The sequence below is a fragment of the Ochotona princeps genome, chromosome 1 (assembly GCF_030435755.1).
Source record: "Ochotona princeps isolate mOchPri1 chromosome 1, mOchPri1.hap1, whole genome shotgun sequence".
Lineage (NCBI taxonomy): Eukaryota > Metazoa > Chordata > Mammalia > Lagomorpha > Ochotonidae > Ochotona > Ochotona princeps.
Window position 1 is genome coordinate 158,958,841 of NC_080832.1, and position 19,124 is coordinate 158,977,964.

At 48.8% G+C, this 19,124-nt stretch overlaps 1 protein-coding gene across 3 annotated transcripts in view; it reads right to left on the reverse strand.

Annotated features, from left to right (window-relative positions):
• GCNT2 (glucosaminyl (N-acetyl) transferase 2 (I blood group)) overlaps nt 1-19,124 on the reverse strand; it is a 68,978-nt gene that overhangs the window by 12,346 nt on the left and 37,508 nt on the right. Inside the window, exon 1 of one of the 3 annotated variants that reach the window (XM_058667959.1) lies at nt 13,673-14,949. The exons of the other annotated variants lie outside the window; for them this stretch is intronic. Coding sequence (XP_058523942.1) covers nt 13,673-14,597 — 925 coding nt within the window. The 5' untranslated portion in view covers nt 14,598-14,949. Of the gene's footprint in view, nt 1-13,672; nt 14,950-19,124 lie in introns of those variants that run through there. 3 annotated transcript variants of the gene reach the window in all.

The window sequence follows — 19,124 nt, forward strand, 5'->3', positions numbered from 1 at the left end:
CATAGAAAATTTTACTGGAGGAGATACTGTTTATTTTTCTTTACTTATAAAAAGTTTTTATACTGTCTTTTTCTGAATAATTTCATTTTTAGAAATAAGACATACATTTGTTTTCCCATGCTGTTTGTTCATTAGTCACTTAGAAATTGTAATGCATGAAACTTCAACCCTTTACTCAAAACTTGCTGGGAAATCTAAGTGGTTTTTCTCTCTCTCTCTCTCTCTCTCACCCACACTCACACACACACACACAGGCCCAGCACAGTTCAGCTTTCTTTGCTATGCTAACCTAGATGTTGCCCTTGTCCATTGGCCGCCTGCCTATCTGTGTCTGCCTGTTTATCACTGTGGCCCTTGTCAAACACTCCTTTAATTAAGACTTTCCTGAGGCCGTGCAGGCCTTCTGCCTCCCTCCGCTCAGGCACCTGGCAACTGCTCTTCTTTCTTCTATGAAACTGTGATCCTTGTTGCAAAATCCTTCACTCTGATGGGTCACCTAACCCCACTGGCTAGCCCCTTCCAATCGTGGCTCTTAGAATCTTGGGTAGCACAAGAGCCCCAAACTGACTTTCAATCAGCCAGCAGCCCCTCAATTTATTTGGTTTTTGAGAATATTGTTGTCCCTGGCTCATGCCATCTCTGGCCAAACCTGTGTTAGGTGTGGACAGGTGGCGCTCTCTGGGTGCAGCCGGCCTGCATCGTCGGCCGTACTGCCAGCCAGCGGGCTCTGTCACTCGAGTCGGTTCCGCTGCCCTCTTAGTTTGCAGGTTACTTTGACCAGCTGGCCAGCGTCTCTCCTTCAAGCCAGCTTGAGATGCCCACCAGCTCCACGGGCAGCCACAAATGGAAGCAAATGTGTATTTGCCATCACCTGGACCGCACCTATGGACGCCCGTTTTGCCTCACAAATCTCTCTTCCAGCTCTCCTTTGGACTCTGCCTAAACCCAGTTCTGTTATTTCTTTGTTCCCATGGGTCACTAACCCAGCAATTTGCCCCAGGCTGCTCCTCAGAGCTAGCCCCACCCATCACCTCATTTTTCTTTCTTTTTTTTTTTTTTTAAGATTTATTTATTTGCATTGCAAAGGCAGATATACAGAGAGGAGGAGAGACAGAGGAAGATGACGGAAGATCTTCCTCTCTGTCTCTCCTCCTCTCTGTATATCTGACTGTAATAAAATAAATAAATCTTTAAAAAAAAGATTTATTTATTGACTGTAATAAAATAAATAAATCTTTAAAAAAAAGATTTATTTATTTTTATTGGAAAGGCAGATATACAGAGAGGGGGAGAGACAGAAAGATCTTGCATCCGATGGTTCACTTCCCAAGTGACCGCAACGGCTGGAGCTGAGCCAATCCGAAGCCAGGAGCCAGGAGCTCTTCCGGGTCTCCCACAGGGGTGCAGGGTCCCAAGGCCTTGGGCTGTCCTGCACTGCTTTCCCAGGCCACAGACAGGGAGCTGGATGGGAAGAAGGGCTGCCGGGATTAGAACCAGCGACCACATGGGATCCCGGCGCGTGCAAGGCGAGGACTTTAACCACTACACTATCGCACCAGGCTCTGGCCTGGCTATTTCAAGGGAGTGAATCAGCGGATGGAAGACCTCTCTGTATCTCTGCCTTTCAAATAAATAAAATAAATCTGACCAAAAAGAGAGAGAGATGTTTGTCGAAGCTAGAGGGAACAAGTGGACTGCATAGGGAAAAGGCCAGAACATGCCAGGAACTTTGACATCTGACAGCAGCCAGCTGGAGCAGAGCCGGCCTGTGGCAGAACCCACAGAATTACATCACCCTGTCTTCAAGCCGCTACATTCAGGAAGTTCTTTTAATCCCAGCGAAGTCTTAGCTTGTTGTTTTGCTTTTGGAAGTAAGCATCGACTGCAAATGATTGAGAAGTCAATAATCAATTCCATCCTTTGATTTTTACCTCTAACTTTAGTCCTAGGTCTCCCTGTTTCCTCATTGATTGCACGTTATAATCATCCATGGAACTTTTATAATACGGTACTCACTAAGCCACGCCTCCTGAGTATTCTGAACACTTGGGTCAAGGGTGAAGCCAAGGCACTGTTACCTTCTGAACTGCCCTGCCTGACTATCCTAAGTAGCCACAGTCGGAAACACCTGTTCTTTGTAAAAGGCTTTCATGCACCACGTCTTCACACAGGCATGAATCTGGATGGTACAATCAGTTTTATATGTCCATGGCCGACGAGCGCCTTGCCATGCCAATATCGCGTATCAGAGCCGAGCCGCTCCACTGCTGATCCAACTCCCTGCTGACGCATCTAGGAAAACAGCAGCCAAGGGCCCAAGTCCTCAGGCTCCTGCAATCCCAGCGGGAGGCCTGGATGCAGGCTCAGGCTGCAGGTTTCAGCTCAGCCCAGCTGTGGGCCACCTGAGGCGTGAGCCAGCTGATGAATTCTCTCTAGCTTTGACTTGCACGTCAACAAGTCAATCTTTTTTTTTTTTTTAATTCACCGATGTACAAAGCACAAATATAAAAATGTTTTAAAAATGTATCTGCAGGAAACAATTATTGATACAGCAGGTTAAATTATAGGCCTGACATGCAGGTACACAATACAGACGCCGGTTCGAGTCTCAGTTATTCCACTTTTGATCCGACTGCCTACTAATATGCCTGGGAAAGCAGCAGCCCCCGCCACCCACCGGGCAGACCCGAATGTTCCAGTATCTTGGCTTCAGTCTGGTCCAGTCCCAGTAATTACAGCCACTTTGGGTGTTAACCTGTGGATGGAACAATGTGCTGTCTTCCCCTTAATGTCATGTTACCTTCTAAATAAAAAAGAGATTTTAAAACATTATTTTGAGCAGTGGAATCAAACAACAAGTTTACAAGAAAAAAGACGGGGATGGGGTGTGCATGCTCAGCTTGGAGGCGTAGTGGGTCAAGCCACTGCTGTCCCAGAAGGTGTCTGGTCCTGGCTGTTTCATTTGATGTCTTTGTTCACCACTTGGATTAGGTATTTTGCATTTCAAATGGCATTTCCTAGGCTGTATGTGACCTTCAAGTGAAAGTACAATATCGATTTCTCCTCAAGGGAGAGTCCGCCCTTATTGAAACTGATAGAAAAACAGCCTGAGGCGGGACCGCCCTGTTCACGGCCTAGGGAAAGGCCCTCAACAGCTCCATCAGACAAACTTTCATCTTGTTCTTTCTTCACCTTCAAAACAGGCACCGGGCACCGGGCTACACACCCAGCTGGAAGCAAGTCAAGAATTCATTCTCACGCTGTAAAAGCTCCCCTCCTAGCCCCTGTAAAAGCAGCCAAATTCAAAAGCTTACTTAGTGGAGTTGTCTAATTTGAACCTCTACTTGCAACCCAGCTTAGAGCACAAGTCGCTAAAAGTCAGAGATGAATTCCCGTGCTGGGATATATATAGACTGCCCATTCTGGGAAGAAAGCTCGCGTCCACCATAGGCCTAATGTTTTATACAGTGAAGCCCAGCAGTTCTGTTTACAGTCCTGTGCAAATATGAGAAACTCCTAAATAAACTGAACGAGGCGACACATGGGCGGTGAACTCTTGTAGAATGCTTGGAATTTGTGGGCACCTCTCCCCCTCCTCTGAACTCCGTAAAGGATGCAAAAATACAGGATACCTAGACCTAGCCCTTCTTCCCGAAGCATTCATTTAGCCTGAACCTTTGGGTGAAAAAACACGAGCTGCAGTTAGACTATCACACTACAAAACAAAGCAAAGCTAGTTTGCGGGGTTAGGATAGCTGTTACTTGTGGGAGTGATGGCAGAGGAGGCTGTGTGAGGGCTGACTCCTCTGGCAGCAGGGTTGTACAGTGAGAGGCACTGTGAAAACCTAGCGGTAACAGATTGATTCTGACAGGTACACGGCTCCATATGTATTCGTATTATTCCAGTAAAAGGTTTAGGAAACCTACAAAGTGGACAGTAACACAATCACGCCAGACACTGGTGAAGTCAAACGGGAGACTACAACAGGCAGGTGTCCACTGAAGCCCCCCGAGCGTTCATGCCCGCATCTGTACATCAGGCCATTTCATATTTTAGAAATACCAAATCAGGGATGCCTTCAGCTTAAGACCAATATCTAAAATATTCCACTTGTGGGGCTGGCGCTGTGGTATAGCCAGTGAAACTTCTGCCTGCGACGCTGCCATCCCACGTGGGTGCTGGTGCCTGCCCTCCCTGTCCACCCCTTCTCAAACTCCCCCTTCATGTTGACTGGGAAGGCAGTCGGGGCTGGCCCAAGCTCGTGGGTCTCTGCACCCACATGGGAGCCCCACTGGAAGCTCCTGGCTCCCAGCTGTTGCAACCACTTGGGAAGTGCCTTTCCAAGAAGTAAAATAAAAAAATAAATAAAATCTTTGAAATCTTCAACTTACAGGAAAACATGAACCCTGGGTCAATCTACTCTAGCCTGAGACGCCTCTGAAGATGCTCTGATCCACGGAGATGTTCAGTAGGGTGCTCGTGTTGGCTCTGATGGGGAGGGGCTTGGATGGGGGCTTCAGAGAAGCAAAGATAGGACACAATTTTGGTCACTCTTGTGTTGTTGTTGCTGTTAAATTCTCATACCATCACCTGCTGCTCTGCAATCACACAGCTAGGTTGGAGGTGTGGGAGAGCTGGGACTCGGGCCAGGTAGGGACTCGGGTGCAGGGTGTGGGTGACTCAAGTGGTGGCTTCCCCGCAAGGCCCACCTCCCACAATATTATCGCACTTGGTTCTTTTTTAAAAGTTGCCTTATTTTTTACTTATTTGAAAGACAGTGCTACAGAGAGTGAGACCTTTCACATGCTGGTTCACTGTCCAAATGGTTGCAACAGTCGGGGTTAGACCAGGCCAAAGCCAAGTGCCTGGAGTTTCTTCTTGGTCTCCCATGTGCAAGGACTCAAGCCACCTTCTACTGCTTTTCCAGGCATATTAGCAGGGAACTGATTTGGAAATGGAGCAGCCACGTCTCAAACTGGTCCCCATATGGAAGGCTGGTATTGTAGGCGGTGGCTCACCTGCTATACCGCAGGGCCAGCCCCTACAGTTTTCTTCTAGTATCTAGAACAATGTGGAAAGAAATTGTGAGAAGCACTAAATATACATATGTAAAGGCAACTACAATGAAACTTACAATTTCCATCTTCTTTTATTTTTAAAGTCATGTATCTACATTTATTTATTTGAGAAGGAGAAGATAGAGAAACCTTTTTCGGTCACTACTTCACTCCACAAGCGGCCATGACCACCAGGTCTGGGTTAGGCACAAGTCATGAGCTGGGAACTCCATCCGGGTCTCCCATACAGGTGGCAGGGGCTCAAATACCTGAAGCATCTTAAACTGCCTTCCCAGGCACAACAGCAGGCAGCTGAACTGAAAATAGAGCAGCCAGGACTTGAACTAGCACTTGGATACTGCCATTACAAGTGTTCGTTTAACTTGCCGTACACAGTGCTGGCCCCAGAAGCCCCACTTTTCCGACCCAGTTGAGCTGCTAAAATCATGTGATACAACAAATCATTTCATCTCTTTGGGCTTGGTTATTGTTAAAGTAGGAGAATATCCCTTTTAACTCCAGCAGGAAATTACCCATTCCATTTCATAAAATTATTTTGCTTTCCTTTCCATTTTTATTTATTCTGAGAGACAGGGCTGTTATCTGCTGGCTCAATCCGTAGATGCCTGTGATGACTGGGGCTGGGCAAGGCCCAAGTTGAGTGCCAGGGAACTCCGTGCAGGTCTACCTTATGGGTGACAAGGGACCTAGGTAGTGAAGCCATCCTCCGTGCATTAGAAGGAATAGAGAGCCGAGCCAGGGCTGGGATCCAGGTGTTCAGTCACGGGGTCCAGATGCTCCAACCAGTATCTTCTGGGTTATGCTCGGCTAAGCACCTGCATCCCCTTTGCAACTTTCAAAGTAGCCTATCTGAGGTTGCCTATCTTCCACTATAGGCTTTGCAGTCCTGATCAGAGTTCATGTTTCACTTCACAGCACAAGCCCGCTTCACCCACTCCCCACAACGAGGATGGTACTTGTCGTTTCTCAGACGAGCAAACCAAGAGTGAACAGAAACTGGTCCCAGATCATAACAGAAGACACGAATATAGGGTCCAGCCTTTCGGAAGTGGAGTCCTTCTTCTTCATTCATTCTGCCCTGGTTCTCAATTCCATGTGGCCATCTGACACACTCCCTGCTACCCTGGCCTTGCTGGACACAGTGCCCGCAATCTCCCAGGGAGACGGGCAAGATGCCGCACACTGCGACACCTGTTACAGGCATCTGCGGCAGGTGCCTGCCCATTAAAGTGGAAACAATACTGCATTATTTCCTGAAGCAGAGAGAGTACACAAGACTGCGGTCTTTTGTGTTTGTTTCCTAGCACACACATTGATGCCCCCGCGAACACTGCTCAAGGTTCGGTTGATCCCACTCATTAGTGACTTTTCTCAGTTACTCTGTTCCCACCACCTCCCTGGGCAGAGGGAACCATGGGCGGTCAGTCGTATGGAAAGCTGAGAGAGGGGGGAAATTCACGTTAATGTGTGTCTCAACTCTAGAAAAATCTTTTAAATCCCTACTAATATTCTCAGACGTGTCTGTATTTTACAGAATTGCATTTCTTCTCCTCCCCGTGGCCTCTTTTCAGAGCAACTGGGTAGAAAAACAAACAAACAAACAACTCCAGGCACCATGCTAGGCATGAGATACATAGAATTAGTTCACAGTGATGATTTTATTAAATGCCCACTTTATAAATATAGCAAATGAGGTTCGGAGATAGTCCCACTTTTTCAACAGTTACACACACACACACAGCTTTGCAAGAATCGGCAAAGGTGGCAACTTAAAATTTCCAAATTCCCTTCAGTGTCAGCCCTGAGTCCCCAAGACACGCCCGAGGTAGCAGTGGGCATCCAGGAGCAGGTGTGGTTATGACAAGAAGAGAGAACTTCACTACCAGCAGACCACTGTAGCTTGGACCCCACTGGGCCCAATAATACATGAGGGAGACGGAACAGGGAGACTAAAGATAACAAATCCAGTAGCAGCTGAGCTCACGGCTGTCCCTGCATTGCTTTATAAGCCCTCACAACAATGTCACAATATCAGTATTGTCCCCATTTTATAGATAAATAAACTGAAGCTCCCCTAAGATCTCTCTCTTTTTTTTAAAAAAGATTTTATTATTATTGGAAAGCCGGATATACAGAGAGGAGGAGAGACAGAGAGGAAGATCTTCCATCTGATTTTTCACTCCCCAAGTGAGCCGCAATGGCCGGTGCTATGCCGATCCGATGCCGGGAACCAGGAACCTCTTCCAGGTCTCCCACGCGGGTGCAGGGTCCCAAAGCTTTGGGCTGTCCTCAACTGCCTTCCCAGGCCATAAGCAGGGAGCTGGATGGGAAGTGGAGCTGCCGGGATTAGAACCGGGGCCCATATGGGATCCTGGCTCATTCAAGGCGAGGACTTTAGCTGCTAGGCCACGCCGCCGGGCCCTCCCCTAAGATTTCTTAATGGCACGTGATCTCGCAGCAGATAAATGCAACCTAAGTTGGTTTCTGAAACTTTCGCTCCCTCCACTACTGCTTCAGACCAAGAGCAAAAGAACGTGGGAGTGGACCTCACCTAACCTGGAGAATGCAGAGGTCCAGAGAGGGGAAGCAAGGTCCAAGGTCAGGGACTGGATAAAGGCTGAGATTAGAATTCAAAACAACCACCGGCCCGGGGTTGCGCTGGGTAAACTGCAGCCTGAGGCCCAAGCAATGGTCCCTGCTATTCCACTCTGGATGCAGTTCCCAGCACTGTGCATTGGAAAACAGAGGGAATGGCCCACACGACTCGATTCCTGCCACTTCTGTGGGGGAGCTGGAGGGGATTCCTGGCTCCCGGCTTTGGCCGATCCGTTTGGGGAGTCAAGCAGTAAGATCTCTTTCTTTCTGTCCATGTCTCTGTAACTTTACCTTGCAAATAAATCTTAAAAAACAAAACAAAATAAAAAGAACTTAGGGCCTGGCATGATGGCTCAATGACTAAATCCTCACCTTGCAAGCACTGGAATCCTATACGGGTGCTTGTTCATGTCCCGGCTGCTCCACTTCCCTGCCTGTGGCCTGGGAAAGCAGTGGAGGACGGCCCAAAGCCTTGGGACCCTGCATCCGCGTGGGAGAGGCTCCTGACTCTTGGCTTTGGATTGGCTGAGCTCCGGCCATTGTGGCTACTTAGGAGATGAACCTTCGGATGCAAGATCTTCCTCTGTCTCTCCTCCTCTCTGTGTATCTCACTTTCCAATAAAAATAAACTCAATCTTTAAAAAAAAATAGAAATAAACAGAAAAACCCCAATTTTAGGTGAGGGTATCTAAGCCATTAGCCTGTAATACACGGTCCAGTGGCTGGAGTTTGGGGTAATTACCAAAAAAAAGGAAATGAAATACCCCTACATGGAGCTCATAATCCATTTGCTTAATATTACACTCTTGTTAGCTGGGTCGTGTGAACTGCTTCAAATGTCAGCGTTCTGGAATGACTGCTCCAGGGTGCACTGTCTGCTGACGTCACCAGGACCACCAGCTGCTCACGGCCCCCAGAGGACTGCTTCAGCCCTCCACAAACATCTTTGAAAAGAAATGTTAGCAGGTCACAGGCACTGCTATGAGAGTCGTTGTGTGCCAGAACTATTTCAGATCTACTCTGTGGGGACAGAGTTGAATTGAAAACAATCCCGACTTTTGAACACATTCTCAAACCCCTCCCCAAAACATTCCCCTGACATCCTGAAAGCGACATTAGCTGAGGCTTGAGCTGGTTAAGTAATCGGCACAGTGTTAGACAAGTTGCTAGCAGCTAGTCTGTGGCTCAAAGCACATTTCTTCTACTCCAAAGACCAGAGTTGGTCCCCACACCACCACGGAAGCTCAGTGCTTGGGGCATCTTTGAATGTCATGTGAGAAACAAACAAGAGAAGCTTGTGTAAGAGTACATAGAAACAGAGCTTGGTGTGATAGCGTAGTGGTTAATGTCCTCGCCTTGAGCGCGCTGGGATCCCATATGGGTGCCGGTTCGTATCCCAGCAACCCTACTTCCCATCCAGCTCCCTCCCTGTGGCCTGGGAAAGCAGTTAAGGACAGCCCAAAGCCTTGAGACCCTGCACCCGCGTGGGAGACCCGGAGGAGGCTCCTGGCTCCTGGCTTTGGATTGGCTCAGCTCCAACCGTTGCGGCCGCTTGGGGAGTGAATCATCAGATGGAAGATCTTCCTCTCTGTCTCTCCTTCTCTCTGTATATCTGCCTTTCAAATATAAATAAATAAATCTTAAAAAAAAAAGAGCACATAGAAATAGAAATATGTTCTGATATATTCAGATCAGTTCCATGTTGAGACACAGTGGTTTCATAAACAAACACGCTCATGAATTGAAAAGAACGTGTTTAGCCCTGTGCTAAGTGTTAGGGCGGGGACAACTTTATGAGACGCATTGGTAGCTCATGAGGAACTTGCAATATTACTATTATAGGGTTAATATACTGTCCTGGAGAAATACCAGCAGCTGTAACCAGCACAGCGAGTCTTCAGAGAGGTCCAATGTGCATATCGTAGAGAAACTATGTGTGGATTTCAAATGTTTTGCCACAAATTAAACTTACATTTTGATTACATTTTCCATGAATAGTTCAAGCTGTCCTTACCCCTTCCGAAATTCCTACGATCTAACACAGTAAGTCTACTTCATGGTTAAGAAAACAAACAAACAAGACTTATTGGACTCACAAAAGAATGTCAACTCTTTCAGCCCAGCTCAGTTAACCTCTGCTCTTAGTAAAACGGATTCGCTCCCATTTCCCCGACAGAAAGACAGATCCAACAGAAGGTAACCCCTGAGCAGAGGTCTGACCCTACCCTGACAAAAAGCAACTTTATTTGTTCGAAAGGCAGACTTAGGCGGGCGGAGGAGAGGGTAGGACCACTTCCCAAGGCCTTGGCCCCCACATCCACGTGGGAGACCTGGAAGAAGTTGCTGGCTCCTGGCTCCAGCTGCTGTGGCCATCTGGGGAGTGAACCAGTGGATGGAAGGGCTCTGTCTCTCCTCTGTCACTCTGCCTTTCAACCAGGAATAAAATCTTTAAAAAAAAAAAAAAAGGTTCTTGTAATTCCTATTTCTATTCTCACCAGAATTTATCTCCTCATGGACCAAACAAGGGCCACTGTGACATTGCCCTCAAGCCACAACAAACAGTGTGATTGTGGCCCTGACTCTTGAGGTGCCAGGTCATTAAGATGGCACTCCAGCAGCCCGTCCGTGTTTATAATTCTCACTCCCGGAGACAATGGACATGACTGAATGCTCCCATTGTGGTTCTGGAAACTGCATTCTCAAACTGGGCCGAAGGACTCCGAACACAATGTATACTTTGCAAAAGACTGGGATGGACCCAGCCACACCCAGGCCTCCAGCCCCATAACACCTGTCTTCCAAATAGCTCAGTGTTTACAATGAGAACTACACCTGCAGGAGTGTTTTAGATTTCTTTCTATTATTGTCTCGGTTTAACCTTTCATATCCTTTCATTTCCCTAAGCCTTTAGATCGAATCAAGCCAGAAGTGCCCACTGTAGGAAATGCAAAAGCCCAAGAAGAGCTGAATGGGTGTCAGGTGTGCCAGAAGCTCAACCAGGAGCACACAAGGCAGAAAGGAACTGGGACGTCCACAGGTGCTGCCTGTCGAGGTTCCCCATGGGCATCGGGTGCTGACACACGGAGAGCGGGCTCCCTACAGACAGGCTCCCAGGCAGGACTGTCCCACGCACCTTGCATCTGGAACTCGGCCAGGTGACAGTGGAATTCTAGCCCCAAGCGGTAATTTACCTAATTCTGTTTCTCTTCATTCTTACCATCGAAATTTACCACTGCCTCTCCGCCCAGTCCCCGCCAAGTTCTGGACACTTGCACCTGTTCCTCCTCCTCATCATGACCTAGCACATTCCTCCCCACACTTCAGCCCCAACCGTCCCACGCCCTGCTTCTCCTCGCATCAGGCAGGTACACAGAGAGAAACGGCAGGCTGGGGGCAGAGATGGGACATCCAGGGACAGCTGTCCCTTTGCTTAGCCCAGGCATTCAGCCACCGAGGAGGGAGGGTTCCTGCTGGCATTAGCAACGCGGGGACACAGAGCTGAGCACCAGCTACCTGGGAGGGCGCTGGTGGGAGACAGCTTCTGGAGGAGGGGACACTCAAGGTGGGTTAGAGGAGGAAAAGGAGTCGGAAAATACTTCTTAGCAGAGGGAAAAGCTGCAAAAATATATTTTTAAAAATGTATTATTATTTTATTGGAAAGGCAGATTTACAGAGAGAAGGAGAGACAGAGAGAAAGATCCTCCGTTCGCTGGCCTACTCCCCAAGTGGCAGCCATGGCCGGAGCTAAGCCGATCCAAACCCAGGAGCTTCCTCAGGGTCTCCCATGTGGGTGCAGGGACCCAAGGTTTTGGGCCACCCTCCACTACTTTCCCAGGGCACAGGCAAGACAAGGATTTAGACAGTAGACTACCACGCCGTGCCCCACCCCTCCCCTGCAAACATATCTTAAGAAACCAAAACAAGAAGGGAAAAAAAGGAAGGGAGGGCGGAGATGATGAGACCATGGAGGCGGGTGGCGACAGGTCATGCAAGCCAGCAGCCACACTTAAGAGATGAGACCTGGCCTTGAAGCTGGGGCAATGCGACTGGAGTGTTCCAAGCAAGCCTGGCAGTGCTCTGCCAGCTGGAGTTGTGCCACAGGCAGGGAGCCAGAGACCCAGCCTCACAAACTGCCCTGTCCTCAGATCTTAAAACACGTCAAAATAGGAAAAGGCTGCATTTTTTACGTGAAAAGCAGTCTGCGAGGCCTCCGCACATGATCTGCTCAGATAACAGCACATCTCACAGCATTTTTGAATCTCACTCACACACAACAGTGTACCTAAAATATTTTCCATTTGCTGAGTTATTTTTTTTTGGGGGGGGGGTGAGATTTTAAAAATTCAGGTGCAATGTTTTCCACTAGGTGTTTAATTACCGCCATTGCCAAGGAATGTAGTCAAATGTCCATAGATGAACAAGCACGAAGTAGTATCGTAAGCAGCCGATGGAGTGCAAGTTTGAACATTTTTAACCTTCTGAGTACACATTATATATATTTTTAAAAAGCTAATTTGAGGGACTAGCACTTTGGCATAGCAAGCTAACCCTCTGCTTGTGGCGCTGCCATACCATATGGACACTGATTATTCCCTGGCTGCTCTACTTCTTTTCCCAGGCCACTCACACAGAGCTGATCCTGGCCTAGGAGTTTGTCCAACTCAAGGGGCCTGACTACCTATGGTGGGTCCCTGCAGACTTCCAGAAACAAGAAAGGATAAGCGTGGTTGGGGTCAGAAATGATGTGAAATACCACACATCTGCCACAAACCCTGCCAAGAAAGCCAACCTCAGATGCCACGTGCGGAATATTTCCATGTGCTTCAAACAGGTCGTTGCTAGCACTCAGTGGGAAGGGCAGCTCTCCTTCCTGATCTGCGATTTCGGCATTTGTGAAAATCACCTGCTGCTGTGACAACACGCGAGCATGCGCCACCGTGTCTGCCTCTAAGTGGCTTCCTGACCACACCTACATGTAGGAGTGATTAGAAACCCAGGCTTGTCTTACTGCTGGGCGCCCACCTCCAGATGTCAAGGTGGCCTCAAGCTGCACTCCACTACCTGGCCAGATAACAGCCCAGCACACGAGAGCCAGGAGTTATTTGAAGAATGGCAGGCTCGTGGTCACCCTGGCAAAGGGCATTCAGCACCACCGCATCAGGCACAACACTGGAACAAGTGTAAAGCGGCAGCAGGCGCCAGCCTGCCCAGGACACGCAGACTTCTCAAAGAGGACCTAGCGGCTATTTTCTGTGTCTTGCTACCTGACACACCTTGACCCCTTCTCCAAATGATCAGAAATACCCACAAAGCTTTGACCAAACAAACAAACACACACAAAAAACCCAGCCCAACCGCAATGTCTAAGAAAAACCTGTGAGCTAAAAATGCAGGCTCCTCTTCCAAGGAGCTCCAGCTAGGACCTCCCTCTGGACGTTTCAATTCAGTTACCCACTCCTTCAAGAAGCAACCCAGCAAGCTATATTTACTGAACAGAGATGAATGGAGACCCGGGTCTTTGTTCTGCTCTTCACCCAGAGATATTTAAGCTGAGTGCTGATCTGTAGCCAGCCAAAGGGATTTCCAAACTTCTAGGAACAGTCACCACGGATTCTGAACCAAAAAAAACAAAAGACATCTCCTCTGAAGGAAATAACAGCTTCATCAATGCCTGAGTTCTAGGATGCTGCTTCAAAGATCACTTTCCTTGTAGCAGTGCTTATCAGGGACTGCAAGGGTATGAAATCAAGCGACTGGGTTAGACGGCAGCCGCTATGGGACACACCAAGGCAGTCAGGCCAGAGCAACTGAGCTCACCATTTCTACATCATTGTGTCACAAGTCTGTAAGCAACAGCTTTGGCACTAAACTGTCACTAAAAGCCACCAAATCCCTCATTTCCCAGTTATTTTTCCCCCCTATATAATTTCAAATGAGTCACCTCTTGGCAAACTCAATCGATCACTAAAACCGACTGGGAATGGAAATTGGTTCCTACCTGGAATCCTATTGAGCGTCACCCAGAAATGTTCATCAGGGCTGTAGGTATCTCTGGACCATTGGAGCAGATCAACGGCCCTTTTGTCACTGAACACAAAGTTGACAAACTCCCTGGTAAGGGCCACGTAGGCAGAGCCAAAGTAGATGGTCAGCTGATGTGGAGGTGAGGTTTTCAGAATATAGGTGTTTTTCACAAAAGAACGTCCTTTGCCTCTATACTCCCTGTGGCTGTATTTGGTCCTCCCAATGGCATGAGCTGGGGGCAGCACCCCCGGGGTGATGTTCTTCCCTTTAAATCCTTTCAGGTGCTGAATGATTTCCCGGTTGGTCTTCAGGGGGAAATCTTGCCCGCACGTGTTGATGAGGTATTTCCAGGGCACCGTGGAGGCCACGAGGTCCTTCATGCAGTTCAGGTCGGCCTGGAGCCTGGAGATGCCCCCGTAGACCACGGGCTCCGTCTTGGAGGCCAGAAAGGCGTTTTGGAAGCAGCTCAGTAAGCGCGACACGGAAAGCTGGAACTCCGAGGAGGCTTTCCGGTCCACGTGCACGCAGTAGACGTTCTGGGGCGTGTAGATGGCCCGGAAGAGCCTTTCGAATGTATCGAAGTCCTTGTGGATGACCATGACGTAGGCCAGGGGGAAGGCAGCTTCCTCTTCCGACAAGGGGCTGGTGATGAAGTGGTTCTGGACCAGGTACTCCCGGCAGGGGACACTGCCCAAGGGGGCTGATGGTGCTTTGCCCCACACGAAAGCTGTCTTGTCTTCCAAGGCGTAACTACAGGCATTTATTCTAACAGACCTCTCCCAGGACCTGTTCGCCCTCTCATTACTTTTCGACAGGTTTAATTGGCTAGTGTAAAATATCACGACAATAACCACACTGAGCAGAGTGAAAGCAAAAAAGTAATTCTTCCAAAAGTTCATTATTTGCACTTGCCTGGGAGGAAGGGAATCTCTGTGGCAGGGATCTGAGAAAGGAGATCACCAGTGTGCGCGTTTGGCCAGTCTGGGATGTCCACAGCTCCTCCTGAGGGCTGGCTGGCGTGCCGAGTCCTTTCAGCTTCGGGGCGTCTCGTCCATCCTCCTAGGGCTAGGCTCCAGTGATGCTCTCCCAACAGCTCCGGTCCGCCTCCCAGCAGTCTGAATCCAAGCTGCTCACCCGGGCACCGACCGCTCCACCCATCCCTCCCGGAAGCCTCCTCATTTGCATATGAGACGTCAGTGGTGGATCTTAGGTTCTGGAATGTCCTCCCTAGAACCTGGAATTCTGTGGCTCTAACTCTCCTCTCCTCCTTCCATCCAATCTATTGCAATCTCATCTCCGGCTTCCCAACCCAACCTCCTCTACCATGCTTTCCAGAATAAATGGCTCTAAATTTGTGGGGAAGGGAAGGGCTGGCTCCACCACCTGCTGTCAGCTCCTGGATGCCTCGGTTAGGACAGCTGCTCCTGGGGGTTCACTTCTCTTAGTCTTTTCATGTCAGTCTTACCTCTACCTTTGCACACAGGTAAGGAAACACACACACACGTCTTAAGTGGGGGATTTTCAGAAGCAGAAATACCTGTGATGGTGAGTTTTCTGGATGAAATCTGACAGATTCTAAAGGGGTGACAAGGCTTATTGTGCATCTGGTAGGCTTACTGGGGAACAGAAGGCGAAGCCTCGCCCCGGAGGGCCGGCGAGGAGCGCAGAAACAAGCTGAGTGGCTCAGCACATGAAAGGGTCAGTGTTGACGATAAATAATGCAGTAAACACACTTTAGCTTGCAGGCGGGAGAGAAAGAGGATAGCCATTGTTCCCAGAGGAGGATCAGCTCCTGTTTCCCAGACCTGCGCTGTGGAGGGCCATTATCTGGGGGGTGTGGCGGAACCCTGACAACTACAGATTGGAGGTTTTATCCCAGAGCTGGCAGGGGTTTTTTTCCCCCCAATTCTCCTCCCCCCACTACTCCTTCCCCGCCCCCCATCCTATACCCTGAGGAAACAACAAAAGCTCCTGGGCTGGTGCAAAATTCCTGGAAGTTTCAAATCAGTGAAACCCAGGGGAACCAGGAAGAGCAGGTTGGGTCACATTACAGTGGGGCTCTCTGAGCTCCAGGCGGCAGCACCAAGACGCTCTGGGAGAAGGTAACTGGTCCAGCAGAAGGGTGGGCAGCACTCCCACCTCCAGGTGTGTTACACTCAGCGTCACCCAGCAACCCTGCCTGCCCGGGCAAGACACAGCTGAAGGAAAACCTCGGGTGCCTAATGCAACACTCTCCCTCGCCTACTCCCACCTCCCACCATCCCTTAACTTCCTGGAGGATCACCGGAGGAACCGATGGCCGCGGTGGCAAGGACGGGATGGGTATTGATGTGGATGCGGGAGTTGGTTTGCACCTGAGGCAGCCCCCTACCAGGTGAGGAAGTTGAGACTAATCAAAGTACTCTTTGCAGAGTCCTCAGTGAAATGGAACCTGGGGCTCCTGAGTCTTCAAGTCGGGGGTTGGTCTCTTTGGCTCAATCTCAGGAGGTCAAGGTGACTTGGTTAACCTTTTTTAACCTTTCTCAGTACTGTTGGGTCCCACAGTACCAGGTTGTCTGTGAAATGGTGAACAACAGCACCTCCCATTTCACAGGGGGAAGATTAAGAGAGGTAGGCTTTGTTCAGGGCACCTAGTACATATTCAAGGAGCATTAGCTACGATCGCTGCCCTTTGTCTTTGAAAAAGAGCCAACACTGCGGAACCTGCTAATGGATCATAGTGTTTTTCATGGACTGATCTACTCTCAGGAGGTATGGCTTCTCTCCTTCCCTACTGCTCCCTAGAGAGGAGTTGAACACACGTAGACACACACGTGAAACTTTTCTATATGAAAGGCAAAAAACAGCCCCATTTTTATGCCTTCACTGCCTTTCATTCTGACGAGATCCACACCCTTTTTCTGTAAACCTTGTCCCTGGCAGAACTTGTGGAGGACACAAAAAGAGCTGGAGGGAGGAAGAGAGGCAAGGTGTTTACCCTCACTGCCACTCCCCCCGTCCCCCCCCCGCCCCCCATCTCCCGCTGATCCTCCAATGGCGAGCTCAGGTGGATGCCAAGGCAAAGCACGCCCAAGAAGTCTTTCATCGTGACCCATCTGTCAAGCCAGGCTGCCTGTAGTGGGGAGCTACAACATCATCTAGAGCTCCAAAGAGAGATATCAAAAACAAAAACAAAACAAAAAAAAAACTATGCCACTTCCATAATTTGCCCTGGCGTATTTACAATGGTCTAGATAAATAGCCTGAGATTAGAAAGCAATGCCTACTTATTGGCTGGTTCAGGCATCAGGTTTGTTTTGCCTGGTATCTGTGGTAACCGAACAGGCATTTTCTGCCAGCAAATAATTGGGTGAACGATTAACATCCACTGAGACATTATTTCTACTCCATTCGCTCTAGTTGGTTTAACAATATTGAAAATGTTGTTGAATGGGCATTTTGTCTCCTGCCTCTCTATGCCCCGGGATAACCTCTGTGGTCACAAACAAAGAGATGGTACAAGCCCTGCAGGTGACAACACACACCAGCCCGGCCCAAACAGGAAAACAACAGGGCTTGGGAGCAGGAGCAGGTGGCTGGCTCTCTTTCTCTGTACAATCTGCTTGGCTCTCATGAACCTTCCCTGCTCCTCCAGCTGGGTTAACAAGGGCCAAGGTGAAGGCTGCTCTGCAGAGGTTCAGCACCGACAGAGTTCCCACCCACTACACCACTTCCCAGATGCCCACGGAGTTGCAACTCAATGTAGTGGTCCCATGTGGGTAGCGGGAATCAAGTGCCTGACCCATCACTGTAACTACGCATTAGCAGGAAGCTGGAATTGGTAGCAGAATCAGGATTCAAACCGCGCAGTCCCATAGAGGCTATGGAGTGTCACAATCAGTTTAACCTACCACACAACACTGGTTGCATGAATAGACGTCTTATGCACCATTCCACTTATTTTCAAAGGCATTTCTAAAATGTTTAGTCAGTCATTTTTTTCTTAACTATCTTGTGCACAAAACAGTAGGCTATGATTAGCTAGAACAATTCATTACGACTAAAGTTTCTTTTTGTCCTAGAATGTTAGGCAGATGTTTCCCACATGCTTCTACAAGCGATAGCACTTCTTCGCTGACGGACCCTGATGTGGGGACAGGGAGGGGAGCTTGCAGGCTTTGGGCCTTGCACTTGGTCTCTGCAGTGCCACTGCTGCAGCATTCAGCAGTCCTCCCAGTGTGTGCCTGTGTCCTAGTGAAACCCTGCTGGGAGCGGCAACTGGAGCGCCTGCACTTTCCAGATGCCCAGCTTCCCCAGGCAGCTCCAGGGCAGTGCTAAGACAGAATTAGCCCAAGGGCTGTAATTTACTAATCTCTGCTCTGGATCCTAATCACTCTCCTCCAGGCTGACTTTCTGGTTCCCCATCCACCGCTCCCTGGGATCTTTGAAACCGCCTATGATGCCAGTATTTTTCCATTCAGGAAAGCGTGAAATAAGGGGACAGAATTATGTTGGTCATCCTGATGCTCACAGGAAGTCCTTTTTCAGTATCTGGGCTGCAGTTCAAAGTTCTAGACTTACAGGACCAACCCAAATAATTTTCATTTTAGCTTCAGGTTTCTTTCCTGGAAGGTAACACAAGCTACTTCATAGGGTGTGAGGATCGACTAGGATGGTAAATACTCAGACACGATCCTGACACCCAGGAACCACTGTTGTTGCTGGAGGTAAAAGAACTTGGAAGCAGACAAGCTTCTCTGGTCCAGACTCCATTTCCAGGAGATCACAAAGCCTCCCTGCCCATGGAAGCCGTGGTCACCCTTCTGCTGGATGGAGATACAGAGCCCTGACCTCATAGGGCTCTTAAATTGAAAAATTTGCTGGGCTGTGCCACTTCCTGCAACCCTGGCATCCCATGGGAGCACTGGTTTGAATCCCAGCTGTTCCATTTCTGATCCAGCTTACTGCTAATGTGTCCGGGAAAGCAGCAGTCGATTGGCCTGTACGTAGGCACCTGCCATTTACGTAGGAGATGTGGTTGGAGTTCCAGGCTCTTGGCTTTGGCCTGGTCAACTCCCAATGGCTGGGCCACTTAGAGAGTAGACCAGGCAATCAATGTCTAGCTCTCCTTCCCTCTAAGCCTGCCTTTCAAATAAAACAAGAAATCTTTTTAAATTTTTTATTCTTAAATTCTTAGTTCTTAACAGATGCAATGTGATTTGCAGATATACTCCTTTTTTTTTTTTTTTAGATTTATTTATTTTCATTGGAATGTCAGAATTACAGAGAGGAGAAACAAAAGACCTTCTGCCCTCCCAAAGTGGCCACAACAGCTGGAGCTGAGCCAATCCTAAGTTAGGAGCTTCTTCTAAGTTTCCCATGCGAGTTCAGGGTCCCAAGGCTTTGGGCCATCCTCTACTGTTTTCCCAGGCCACAAGCAGGGACTG